Source organism: Acyrthosiphon pisum, chromosome A2, assembly GCF_005508785.2.
Source record: "Acyrthosiphon pisum isolate AL4f chromosome A2, pea_aphid_22Mar2018_4r6ur, whole genome shotgun sequence".
Taxonomy (NCBI): Eukaryota; Metazoa; Arthropoda; class Insecta; order Hemiptera; family Aphididae; genus Acyrthosiphon; species Acyrthosiphon pisum.
Window position 1 is genome coordinate 86,113,213 of NC_042495.1, and position 14,212 is coordinate 86,127,424.

A 14,212-nucleotide genomic window follows, 5' to 3' on the forward strand; every position below is an offset into this window, starting at 1 on the left:
TCGAAAATCGGGGAATTTTTATTATCCAAAATGTTTCTGACAGTAAAAACACACATCATTGTTAAATCAATACATTCTTTCGCTCCGCTCAGAATCTGAAATCTACTGATATAAAGAAAGAATGCAATTCATATTTAAATATTTTAGAATATAAAAATGTTTTTTTCTTAAATTATCGCAAAGAAGAATATTAAATATTTCAGGGAACGGAGTGGCCGAGCGGATTAACCTAACTAACTAAGGCATCGGTTGCGACGCGCACCGTAACCGGTTCGAACCTCAGTCACGGACGGCACTTCTCTTCAGGCTGTCACGGTGTCTGGAGAGAGGCCGCCATCCCCCACCTGGGCATGGCAGATACCTACAGGTGCCCACTTGAAAATTCTACCAAACACAAAAATGTGTTCTTCCGACCGTTTCCTATACCGTCCCAAAAACCGTACAGTTCCGTCCTACAGCTAATGGCCTGTTGTAAAAAAAAAATTATTTCACGTTTCTTATGTAGGTAGTATAATAAATGTATAACGTACGTGACGTAGTATGTTGGGGAATAATGGAAATTGACCCCCCCAGAATTTTTTTAGTTTCTGAGCTGAACAATGAATTCATTGTTCCAATTATGTAGGAAAACAAAACAAAAATTAAGGAAAACATGAAGTTTTTATGCAAAACTTGTTTTTGACAAAACCAATTTTATTTTTGGCGTAACTCAAAAACTAATAGCTGTAGATACTTGAATTTTTCACCGTATGTTAATTTGTAATTTTATACAAATTTAAGCTATTTATAGACATCTTCAATTTTTTTTCTATAAATATCGATAAAATTTTAATTTTAGTTAGGTACCTATGTCAAAAAACTTTGAAATTTAATACAAGATTCTTCAGAAGTTGTCATAATAGGCAATAGCAGTTGAAAAATATTAAGATACATTGGCACTGACTTTTTTTATAAGCATATCAATTTAAAATTTGTACAAAATTCATTAAAATCTCGGATATTTGCAAATTTTTTTGAAGCTAAAAATGTATAAAATGTTCAATTTGTATAGCTTAAGATTGAGAATGTAGAATAAATGTTTTCATAAGTAATTCATACTGTAACTAAAAAGTCTAAAAACTTAACAAGCAGTTCAAACTTGGACGAAATAAGATATTGAAATGAACAATACCTACTAAACAGTTTTAGTGATTTTTTTGTGAAAGTAAAAGTTAAAAGTATTATTCGTTGATACTTGAAACTTATTAAGTATATCATTACATTTTATAATATACACAGTTACGTTTTCTAATGACATTTTTTGGCATAAATTAATTCAACCTAATTGAAAACCTATCTTATTCAATCTGACATTTATCCACAAAATGATCCATCCCCCCCAGAACAAAATCATAACTACTCTTATCATCTGGGTTACAGAAACAATCCAATATCTAATATAATTTCATGAATTATATAGATTACAGAATTATCATACTATTTTCAAACTAATTTTACTGCTATAGTACTATTTTTTGAATAACTCTCTTATGTACTAATTGGCTACCTACTTAATATTATGATATGGGTACCAACAATTTGTTTCTAAACCACATGAATTGAGTTTTAATAGACTTGTTTATAAACAAACAATCATGTTATAGTTTCAATCTTGGTGAACTATCTAACTTGCCTGCTAATATTCTGCACATGTTGATTGGATTGCAAATGGACAGTTTTTAAGGAGTTCGAAATAGGCAATTTTTAAATTACATGCATGTGGGACTTATAAATATGTGCATAGTAACGCTGGTGTATAAAAAAATGTATATGTATATTTTTTTAATTATTATTAGATTTATACATATGGTAAAAAAATACCAAGGGGTGGGGGTTAAACACACAAAACATCACTAATAAATTATATTACAAAATTCAAATCACTTTTCAAAAGTATAATCACATTACTAGGTCTATCAATATGATTGACAAAAGATTGGTACATTTTGGGTGAAATAACTGACCGTTTGCAATTCCCTCAAGGTGGTGAAATTGCACCACCTAAAAGTAATGGTGAGCATTGAGTTTTGGGTGACAAATAACCACTGAACGTTATCAAGTCTTCTTATGTATAACAATTAAAAAGACATTATTTTAACTTCAAATTATATGTAAGAAAAAAAACCGTTTCCTAATAATTAATATCTTCTACTACATTAATTATCTAGTTTTTATTGTGTACAAAGATCAGTAACAGTTATAAAATAAAGAATAACTAAAATTTAAAAACAATTATTACAAATACTTCTATCTAACACACATCAATGGTTTTGAGATTTAATATCATTAAGATAATTCTTAGTTACAAAAACCCTTAAATCATTTTTTGTAATAAGTCAAAAATATTTGTGACATAATTATATAGTTTATTAAGTGTTAAAAACTTGTTTCTTTGTTATATTAATTTAATATAATACTATGTATATTATATTTAAGGTAAAAACATGTTTTAGGCATTTTTTTCGCGACAAAAAAAAGTTTTATTTGTGTTTATTTTTCTTAAATGTATAAAATATTTTTCGAGAAATGTGAAGAAAACGACTCCATTTCATTTATTTTTACTTTGTTTTCCATTGTTGCAGTGCCTAGAAATGTAAAACAAAACATTTTATAATATTAAATTGTATTCAAGGTATTTATTAAGTATTGATTAAATTTAAATATTATAAAAATGTATAACATATAGTATAATTTTTACCTAGCATAATCATAAATAAATAAATCTGTATTGCCAACATTTTAGTTGTTTTATAATTAGTTGAAATTTAAACGCAATTAAACAGTCTTTACGGTATGAGCAAACATTATTTACCTACCATAAAATGATTAAAATCACATATTAAGTAGAATAATTATAAATTGTTAATTAACATAAGTGTAATAAAAATAATAATAGTTATTTTCGATAATTTTTATATTCTGACAGTAGTACATTTGATAAATATATAATTTAAAATATTTAAGTTACTATTTATCATTGCATTTCAAAATACTTAACAAAAATAATTAAATATCCTAAACCTAAATTGCTTATGTCTTATTAATATTAGTTACACTGTTTAGTTATAAACTAGATATTAAGAATAATAAATTTTTACATTTTTGGGTAGAAAAAAAAAACAAAACATTTGTATAGTTAAGCTCAAGCAGAATTCAATGAAAAATAATTTATATGGATAAGATATATTGGATAAGATTTAAGTAATATTAGATAAGTAATTTTTTTTCAGTTAAAATCGATTTTTACATGTTTTGATAAATCTTTTCTTTGTGTTCAATGTTCACAATATTTTGTTACATTAATATTTAAGTAAAAATTATCTTAACAGTAGCATCCATATTCCAAAAACAATAATCAAAAAAGAAACTAATAATACACCAAAGGACAATAAATGTAGATAAAAATTTAAGTTTTTCTTATTTAGATTTTTTAAGTTTTAAACTAAAAAAATCAAGAAAACACGTCATATCAGTTAGTTTTTTTTTCATTGCCACAATTTGTGATTGTAGATTGATATTTTACATTTTTATTAAAATATATACTCTGATAACTTAATTCAACTCAATAATATTGTGTAGAGCGTATAATATAATTTACGGAATGATTAATTTTAATCAATTCATTAAGAAAATAGATAATTTATTTACTTACACGTGTTACTGGCTAAATTAAAGTAAAATGGTATGATTTATGCCATTTGAAATTATTTACATTTTTGTTGTTTATAAAGCTCGACGTCTACAATCCACAAAGATAATTTTAATTTGTTTTATATACAAAATTCCATGTAATTTCATTTTATAATAATATTATAAAACAAATTAAAACTAAGGTAGAATCAAAGAAAAAAATTGGCTTTAATCATATTTTTTTTTATCATAATGCTTATTTTCAGTCTTAATTATTCAAATGGAAGTATAGCTATTTTGATAAATATTTGGTTGTCATCTATAATATCACTTCTTATTATATTTAAATTAAAGCAAACATTGAATATGTCTGTTAATGCCCTTGTAAATTGTAAAGCCGAGTTTAAATTATTAAATTAAAAACGTTATTTTTTATAATTCATCAAATATGCGACAATCATTACACCACCACTTAAAGCTAAGACTCCAATGCCTAAATTTCTCAATGGATAAAACCAGGACCTTTTGATTTGTTCCCATTTTTCTTGCTCTTTTTGTTTTCTCTTCATTATTTTTAATTTGTCTGCCATAATTTTGGTTTTTTCTGCCTCTCCTTCAACTTTGTTCTTAATGCGCTCATCTTTGGTATTGGTTGTCTCCATAATACAACTAAAATAAAACAAATAAAATATTAAATTAATTATTTAAAATAATATTTTAAAAATTATTAATGAAATATCATACTCATTAGGTTTAGATAAATCGAGATCTCTGGGAGGTGGTAATGGCGGTGGGGTTGATTCATTTTCATCACTATCAGATTCTGATACTAATGATTCTTCATCATCATAGTCATCTTCATCTTGCTGTCTTAATGATTCCATACGAGGTGGTGGTAAAGGGGGTGCCTCACTGCTTAGTTCGCTATCACTACTTTCACAGTCTGATTCACTTATATTATTCAATAATGAGCCATCTAAACTAGGTAAATTATCCTAAAACAAACACATACATATATTGTTATTAACAGATTAAAAACTAATCATTACAAATTTGGTGGGAAGGGGATATTCAGACCACTATTCTAAAAAATAATATACCCAAAAAACCTAGAACTAGTTGGTTAAAATGTTGGTAAGCTTGAATCAACATTTTAACATATAAATTAAAAGTTTTTTTTCAAAAAAAAATATCTTTATCCAACTAATATTTAAAATTACAATTCTGATGGCTATTTGGTGTCATTCTATCAAGCGGATCTCTATCATTTGCTTTAAATTTTTTTTTCATCTACTCATTATTAGGAACTGTAAATTCATATACTAAAAGCTATCAAAAATGCAAATATGTTATTGTTTGTGCACACTCTAATTTTGAACGTGATTTGTGTTTTTGTAAACTATTTATTTTCATGTATAATTTATTTTTGAACACAGACATTTTAATATATTATATGAACTACATAGATTTTATATATTAATGTTATATAATTTTAAAAATAATTTTTAATAATGCATAATTTAATTTAATTTTTGAACTTGTTAAACTAACAGAAGATGTTATTTAAATTTGTATATGGGGCCTGGTGTGGCTTAGTCACTAATGTGTTCCTCAACCAACCCTAACCCCCTACAAAATGCTAATGGTCATAGTTGCCAATTCTCAAGATAAAAAAAAAAATTGGATCGTACCTAAGCTTTTTGTGGACAACCAAGTAAAAATATGTAAGTACTAAATGCATACATTTCTGGGACCTATTCAATAAAATTTATATTTTATAAAGCTTAATTAAATAATATAACAATGAGTATGTTTGGCACCAGTTCAATTGTTTATCAATTGAAGTGCTAATGCCTAATGGCACTTGTACATCTTATCTGGCTGTACTTTTTTTGCTTAATAAATAAAAACCATGGTTTTTCAGCCTAATTAGGGCTTCGGACCACTATGCTCTGTAATATATGACAGTAGGCCATTCAACCTCTACAAATCAATAACTGTTAAATATTGAAGTATTATGCAAGGCTGGTCATTAACAAGTTAAAAAGTTAAAGTTAAGTTAATAAGTTAATTTTATATTAACTTTTTAACTTAACTAGTTAATTTTGGCTTTTCATTAACTTAACTGTTAACTTACTAAATTTCTTTTTTAATTAACGTGAAATTAACAAGTTAATTTTTCATTTCAAGAATTAAGTTAAGTTAATTTATTTTGTTTTAATTTTATCATATTTCACTACTTCAGTATATCTCGTTTTCATGTCAAAAAATATTTACCGTGAATTGTTTAAAGTAAAAAATGTATATAATTCGAATTTACCTAATAAGGAAACACTGTATAAAATATAAACACTATAGTCTATAATTTAGTTTTGGGTTGGAAAAAATTAAGTATGTCAGCGTTGTATAAACAAATTAAATTTTTTTTAACTGAATAAAAAGTTAACAAAAAGTGTGTATTAACTTTTAACTTAACTGAGTTAACCTATAGTTAAATTAACTTTTAACTTTTAACTGTTTGTTATTGGTGCATATTAACTTAACTTAACTGAGTTAAAAAAAATCATTAACTTGCCCAGCCTTGGTATTATGTATTCATTTTATCATATTATGATAAAGAAAAAATAATGTTTGAGATAGTTGAAAGAGCAATAATTTAAAAATGAATATATTAAAAATTATGATTAACCATAATCTTTCAAAAAATAAAATTTTTTTTTTAAATTAATAATATTTACCTCATTATCTGCTTCCCAATCTGAATCGAGGGCTTCAATAACACTTTGGTAAACAAATCGTAGTTGTTCTGGAGCCTGAACAAGACCCAACCGACATTGTCTCATTTCTGCTAGTAATGTACGTATATGAACATAGTTTAAGCCTTCTGGTGTATTCATCTATTTTAAATATATAATTTTTTATATGTTCTAAATTTGAATTTATTCATTTAATTTATTCACTTTTATAAGGCAGGAATCTATTAAACAAAATGTTCCTGAACGTCCTATTCCTGCAGAACAATGAATGACAATTGGCCCGTGAGATGGATCAAGACTACCGCTACGCCTAACATCTCTGAGAAAACGTAAAAAAGGCGTAGGAGTTTTGGGTACTCCGAAATCTGGCCAATCAGTATAATGAAAATGATAAATCTCACGAGATTCTCCTGAATCTAAGTCATTAAGCCTAAGGAAAAAAAAAATCAATGTAATATTTTTAACAAATAGAATTGGTTAATTCATACTTTAAAACACTTAGTGCATAAAATCCATGATTGATTTTAGAAACAAATTCTACAGATAAACCAACATCATTCCATACAAATTTATCATTATCCTTTTTTTTCTTTGGCCAATATTGATGACATTTAAGCTTAAGGAAAAATAATAATGTTAATAATTCTAATTTAATAATTAATTGGAATATAGTTCAAATGTTTTACTTTTTTCTTTTCGATAACTTTGTTTAACATTACGATGGCTTTGGTATTTTGTTCCCATACCATGAGCCAAAAATGGGAAGTGCTGTTTTCTAAGGGTCCTTGAGTTAGTATATACTGTCTTTCACAATTACATACCTATGTAAACAAAAAATAAAAATATAATTTTGTGTATACAGTTCATTCACCAATTATGCTAAGGATCCATTTTTCCTTAAGTTTTGAATTTCTGAATTGATGAGTTTCAAAGTATACTTAAAGACGATATATTCCAAAATTGGACTAATCACTGACATTTAGGAGCTATATAATCTAGACTACAGAAGAAACTAAAAACGCGAGTCAACTTAATACAGAAACTAATATTTTAATTTATCGTTTTAGATCTAGAAAGAAATATTCATATGAATTTTTAAATACAAAATAATTTGCATATTTTTGCAAGTTTGTTATTTTGTCACAATTTTCGTCAAAATTCTAACAATTAAAAATGAAAATTTCAAATAAATATAAATAGCTCAAAAAATGTTGAAAATTATATTAAGTACAGTAAATGATAAAATAAACATTTTAGTGAAAATTTCAAGTATCCACAGTTGTTTGTTTTTGAATTCAACCAAAAAACAATATCGATTTGTCAAAATCTGGCTTTGTATAAAAATTCCTGTTTTCTTTAATTTGTATTTTGTTTTTTCTGATTATTAAGAGATTTTTTATTTTGATCCTCTAAAGTACCTACTACATCAAATTTTCCCACCAAAAACCACTCTCAATTTTAAAAATCAAAGCATTTTTTATGATCCAAAAAGTGATAACAGATACAAAAATAAACACACATCATTGTAAAATCAATATATTCATCTCTCCACTATGAATCTAAACAAGTTAAAATTGTGACTGAAAAATGATAAAAAAAATTTAGTATTTGGGAATGTGGTATTTAAGTATACAAAATATAAGTTAATACATTTTAAAATTCAGTATTTGAATAAATACTTTGGTGATGGATTAAAGAGGTATTATGCTCATGCTAGGTGGATTTCCCTTCTATATATTTATTTTAAATAGGTACAATTAATATCTGTCTGTAGAGGTGTAAACCAAGAGATTACTCTCATCTTGTTGAAAAAAAATATAAATTGTATAGAATTAAATACTAAATGAAACCATTTTCAGATAATAGTTAATACTTAAGTTAAAATTGTTTTCAATAAATCTTATTCTTACTTGTACCAGATTGGCATTTATATAAGATACATTTCCTCTTTTTAGGATAATTCTAGTTTCATCATAAGGAGAGACATCTTGATATCTATTTAAAGCCTTATTCTGTGGTTTCTTTGCTTCATCAGATGTTTTTTTAATTTTTGAACTTTCTACTTCAACAAACTGAAAAATAAGTAAATAAAATAATTCTTTAGTTATTAAATCTAATGTTATGATACTTCAAAATATAGTTAATTTAAGTAAAACTGTTATTGTACTAATAATTAAAAGAACTAGTTATACCTACTACGATATGATTTAATAAAAATTATCAAAAGTCAAATAAATAAATTTAATAGATGAAAATAAAAAAAGTTGGGTAAGTGGGTGTCGCTCTGCTGTAGAGTAGATTACAAGTGGGTCACTATAATGGATTGTATTAAATTTGAATTCAATAATATAATATCATTGAATAAGAAAAACGATTGACGAAAGTAATTTATATATTATAACCTATTCACGTAGAACACTGTTTTAAATTTTTCAATCCTTAGTTATAAAATTTGAACATTTTATAAATTTTTAACTACTGAATAATTTGTAAATTTTCAATTTGATAAATTTTGTCAAAATTCAAACTTTAAATGCTTATAAAAAAAAATTGTGCCTATGTATTTTTAATATTTTTCAACTGCTACTGTAATAATATATCAGGAACATTGTATTAAATTTTTACACTTTTTGGCCCAACAGATAAAACTTTATTGATATTTATATAGTTCAAAATGGGTTAAAATATTTTCAAAATTGTATGGTGTATAGAAAATGAAAATATAATCATTCAGTGAAATTGTTATGTATCTACATTCTACACTCTACAGTTATTAGTTTTTAAATTACGACAAAATAAGAAAATCGCTACATGAAAAATGGAGTGAATATCCAATATTGTAACAATATGAACTTCAAACACTCATAAATATTTAATTTGACTTTCTTGTAGACATTTTTCTTTTTTTGATAATGCTGATGAAGGTAGACTAAATTATGAGAATATTGTATTACATTTTAATATTTTTTTTTTTTAAATTAAGAATTTAAAATGTTATACATTTTATTACAATTTTATAAAGTAGAGGAATTGATAAAAATATAAACATGATATAAGCTTCAAGAAAATCGCTAGGTACTTCAGAAATTGACTGAATATCTAATTTTTAATATTTTTCAAATATTGTCATAACAATATATATTAAATTTTCAAGCTTTTTTACCAAACAAATAAATTTGGGTGTATTATTTGTTTTTAACATAAATTAATTGGTAAATAGGCATTTGTCCCTGGCAAATATTAAGATAGAACATTTTTTCACCAAGAGATATTATATAGCTATAAATCTTTGGGCCTCCAATTTTAGTATATTAATTATTTGATGTTTGATCTGTAGTTTTTAAATGATTATTTTTAATAATTTCTTAAAAATAATAACATAAAGTTTTTGAATTTATTTATTAAATTTATTATAAAAATTATTAATGCATTTTTTAATTTTTCAAAACATAGTTTAATACTACTTAATAAAATTACAAATGATTCAAATTAATATGCACTAGTTATTTCTTACTTATCCTGTTGTCAGCTCTGTTCTAAAATATGGTGCAATCGTATATCATCCATATTTGGCTCTTGATAGAGCGTTAAGTACAGAGCTGGTCTAAAACTGTTTTTATCCTATGCGTGGGCGGACATTTGGTTAAATTTTTAGGAGTGCTATAATAATCCAATGTAAAGTGATCAAGTGTTAAATTAAATTTTTTTTTTTTTTGGGGGGGGGGGGGGGGTGGGGGGGTTATTAAAATATTTAGAGGGACTATATCCTCTCAATTTATATTATATATTATTTGAAAATATTGGTAATAATTAAATACCTACCTATCTATATTACCAAAACTTCATGTTATTAAAAGGGTTTGTGCAGAACGGTTTTTAATTTAGTTTAAAATGCACTATAAACATTTTTTACGTTTATTTTGCATAGTAAGTACTAATCTACAAAACTATAATGAATATAACTTATGTTATTATTGTATGGATACAGCATTAAATAAAATACATACTAATATCTACCTATATTAACTTAATTTTTCAGATTAAACAGTTCAATTCATTATTTATAAAAATTAATAAATAGAATAAAATGCTAACACATTAAGACATTATATTGTTTACAGTACAAACATAGGTACAAACCTACTAAATCTACAACCATTAAATTTACTTACTCTGAACGTAATGTTCCACATATTCTTCGATTCTATGTCATTAAATTCATCGCGTAATCTTTTTTTCACTTGTTGATCGGTATGCATGTTGATTTCTTGATAAATCTTTAAATTAAATGCAAATTTTTATCTTCTGAATTTTTTCAAGTTTCAAGCAAACAATAAATATGTACCTGTTTGGAATTCAAGTAGGAATCTACACAAAACTATTAATACTTAAACACAAAATATACAAATTTATACAACAAATAAAAATATATATTATTAAAATATAATATTATAAAAAATCGTACACAAATTTACTAAATAGTAAATTGCAGTTCATAACTAAAAACTGCAATCAATATACCTATTATAGTTGTAGTAGGTATTCATTTTTTATCACGACATTCTGCAATAAATTACATTCATGATTGTTATCATCAGTGTGAACCACCACGTAGGACGAAATAACCAACTTAAGTACTAAACCAACATGAATATTATTTTGTTCTATTGGATGGTCCGACGCGGTATTCTGTGCTGGTATAAATTTACAACCACACAACAACCGTGCTTCGACCACAGAATTCTGTGGTGCGCGTTCGAAAACGGAAAAATAAACATTACGCAGATAAGATAAGGCCCTCTGTGGCTCTGTTATCTGTAATTTTACATTATTATTATTGTTGCGTACAGTTAGTATCATTCTATCTAACGTCGTATTAATAATAGTAATAATATTTCGTGAGTCGATGCAAATTTATTCAATTGCAAAATCCATTCATTTTCGCAACACCGGATTCGGTTCTCCGACAGACATCGGGTATTCGGGTGCTCTGTTCGAGTAAGTGTGATCGCCGGACTTAATCCAGTTTGACATTGCTCGGCCGTCTGAGTATAACGTATATATATACTGTGTAATATATTGTCAATGACCCAATAATTAATACACAATAGCGTCCTAGAGACACGTTTCTCTCCCGTGTCCTCGAAATTACAATAATTGCCATTTTATTCTTTAAACAATTATTTTGATTTCGCAATGACTTTTTAAGGTTTTTACCACTGCGACATTGGCATCTCACTCTTACTGTAACATTTAGTAATTTATTGTTAACACTGGTTTTTAGAATTACTTAGAGTGCGTGTGTCGCGGTGTATGGCTCGTAAAAATAAAGAAAATAAAAACATGGCTCTATCAGCCGTGTTACGCGATGAAGGCGATAGCAGTGAAGACGACTATCGACGCAAACGAGACAAGAACAATCAGGTATTTTTGAAATTTTTGTATTATACCTAGTTTTCTGTGTGTTTATTGATGTATTTTTTTAATTTGTCAGGCAGTTAAAAGAAGTCGAGTTAAAAGTAGAATGCGCACACAACAGACATTGCAACGTGTGAACCAATTAAAAACTGAGAATGATATGCTTGAAGAAAAAATTAAACTTTTAAGTAAAGAACTAGGATTTTTAAAAGAACTATTCATGGCACAAGCTGGTAAGATTTGATAACAATCTCATAAAACTTAAATTGATTATTTCATCATGTTTTAGGAACATCACAAATTGAACTTCCCAAATCTGTTGACCTTAAAACATTATTGAGCGATACTACTTCAGACATATTGGATAATGATTTATCAAAACCTCCATCATCATCATAAGTATAATATAATATTTTATTTTATGGGCACAGCATATTTTATAAGTAAAAATAATGTTATGAGTCATATTGATTTAATAATTTTTAAAATATTTTTGTCCCATACTCAAGAAAATATTTATTTGTTAATATTGATTAGGTTATGGATTTTAAATAGCTTAAATTGTTTTTTGTAACAATTTCATTAATGTTTGTCCACTTGTGTATATGTTGTGCAATATTTATATTTATTTTTTCAAACAACTGTACAATTTGAAGAAAAAAAATATTGAATGAACATTTAATATGTGTAACTATTATGAGTTTTGATTTCAACATAAAGCATCCTGCGGTGACAGTTTTAAGTTCATACAACAATATTGTGAAGATCAAGTTGTTGTCATATTGATTAGTGATTCCTTGTTGTTCTTATTTTGTAAACTAATCTCGTGGTCCATAAACATATTATTTATTTTGACAGTTTCTCAAAAAATTAGTTCAGTTTTATTTTTATAATAATGACTTAATTGTTTTAATGAAAGATTGGTTCAACAACTTATGTCACTATCATTCACCAATAATGATTATTATGATGCAAGACCCTATATTAACATATCAGTATGTAAAGTTAAATATTTTTTTATCTACTGTGCATTTGATTCTTCAGTGCTCGAGTGAATATATTTTTTTTTAATGCTTGTGTCATAGGTCAACTTTTATCAATCGGCTTATAATAATATATGTTTTATTTATTAAAAAGAATGAGATAGTAACCTTATAGCCTATTATAGTGAAGCAACATTTTTCCTAAAAATAATGAACTATTAGTTATATTAAATTGATTAATTGCAACATAAATACTTATTGCTGAACTTTAAAACAGTACAAATACCATAGAATAAATATCAACACTTACAATATTATAATATAAATATTTATAAAAGTGTTCTTCTTTATGCAATTAAGAGGACGGTGAACTGATATCAGTTATTTATTTGTATTGTATATTATGTTGAGAGAAAAAATAGGTTCCACATATTATTTAAAACATTTGATGTGTAAATATGTTGATTATTGACCTATTGTGAAATTTAAAGTGGAGTATACTATCTGGTTGATTAAATTAAAGTTTAAAATTATATATTAATCCATTAATAATAACTTCAAGTTTAAATAATAGAATAGACATTTATAATGTATGATAATTAATTAGTTAATATACAATAACAATTATTGGTCAATAATTTAATGTTAACATAGGACATAATATTTTGATGACACATTTTTATAGCAACAATTTTAATGAAGAGAATATTATAGATGTGTAATTACACCTTAATACTTAAATTACTAAAATTATATCTCTCTTGTGATGGCATTGATATGACCTTATATAAAAGTTACATAATAAGTATTAGGTATGTTTTCTTCATACATGAAGGCATTATTGAAGAAGAGGGGATTTATGTAAACTTTATTTTAATACTGATGGTTAATTTAAATAATTAGACATTGACAGACATTATATACTATTTATATATTACACATTACATTTAAATTAAATATAACAAACAATAGTTGTTTTCAAAATATGCAACTGGAAAAAATTTATATTTTACATAAATTACACACCTACACCGAAAAAATAAAACAAAATATGAATAATATAATATTGATTATTTATTTAGAATTAAAGAAAATTATTTCAATTTTTGCAATTAATTTTATACGCTAATATATGTATTTAAGTGACTTACATTCAGCTACCTTTAACAGTATTACATACCCACATAGATACTTAATAGTTTCAGTGGTGGATATATCCTAGTTGGGTGAATTTCAAATCCACAGAGGTAATGATGTTCAACCCCTCCCATTATTTTATCCTGTAATAATGTATATACTCAGTTCAGGTTAAGGTTAAACCGCGTTGCGTATGCAGACTGAGTCGCCAAACAGTGCCTGACCCCCCCATGCAATGGCTATGCGTTC

The 14,212-nt window shown here is 25.8% G+C and overlaps 3 protein-coding genes across 6 annotated transcripts in view; 2 read left to right on the top strand and 1 right to left on the bottom strand.

Moving 5' to 3' along the window:
- The window catches only part of LOC100166414 (protein will die slowly), a 6,666-nt gene extending 4,944 nt beyond the window's left edge, over nucleotides 1-1,722 (top strand). Inside the window, exon 9 of the mRNA XM_029490007.1 lies at nucleotides 1,644-1,722. Within this exon, the coding sequence (XP_029345867.1) occupies nucleotides 1,644-1,722 (79 nt within the window). The remainder of the gene's footprint in view (nucleotides 1-1,643) is intronic.
- An 816-nt stretch (nucleotides 1,723-2,538) lies between these two features.
- On the bottom strand, nucleotides 2,539-10,953 carry LOC100167770 (tyrosine-protein phosphatase non-receptor type 2). 3 transcript variants are annotated; one of them, XM_016807464.2, is made up of 10 exons: nucleotides 10,771-10,919; nucleotides 10,598-10,702; nucleotides 8,336-8,497; nucleotides 7,112-7,246; nucleotides 6,914-7,041; nucleotides 6,630-6,855; nucleotides 6,408-6,566; nucleotides 4,414-4,664; nucleotides 4,192-4,338; nucleotides 2,539-2,624 (listed from the first exon to the last, which is right to left on the bottom strand). In XM_016807464.2, exons 2-10 carry the CDS (start codon nucleotides 10,682-10,684, stop codon nucleotides 2,588-2,590), a joined length of 1,332 nt encoding a protein of 443 aa, XP_016662953.1. In that variant the 5' UTR covers nucleotides 10,685-10,702; nucleotides 10,771-10,919; the 3' UTR covers nucleotides 2,539-2,587. The 3 variants fall into 3 exon arrangements, with proteins under 3 accessions (XP_016662953.1, XP_008186751.2, XP_016662951.1); XM_008188529.3 differs by lacking the exon at nucleotides 2,539-2,624 and having other exon boundaries at nucleotides 2,654-4,338; XM_016807462.1 differs by lacking the exon at nucleotides 2,539-2,624 and having other exon boundaries at nucleotides 2,654-4,338; nucleotides 10,598-10,953.
- Nucleotides 10,954-11,285: 332 nt separating this feature from the next.
- On the top strand, nucleotides 11,286-12,537 carry LOC100158872 (CCAAT/enhancer-binding protein gamma-like). 2 transcript variants are annotated; one of them, XM_008188526.3, is made up of 4 exons: nucleotides 11,286-11,481; nucleotides 11,710-11,849; nucleotides 11,920-12,076; nucleotides 12,133-12,535. In XM_008188526.3, exons 2-4 carry the CDS (start codon nucleotides 11,739-11,741, stop codon nucleotides 12,240-12,242), a joined length of 378 nt encoding a protein of 125 aa, XP_008186748.1. In that variant the 5' UTR covers nucleotides 11,286-11,481; nucleotides 11,710-11,738; the 3' UTR covers nucleotides 12,243-12,535.
- The last annotated feature ends 1,675 nt before the right edge of the window (nucleotides 12,538-14,212 follow it).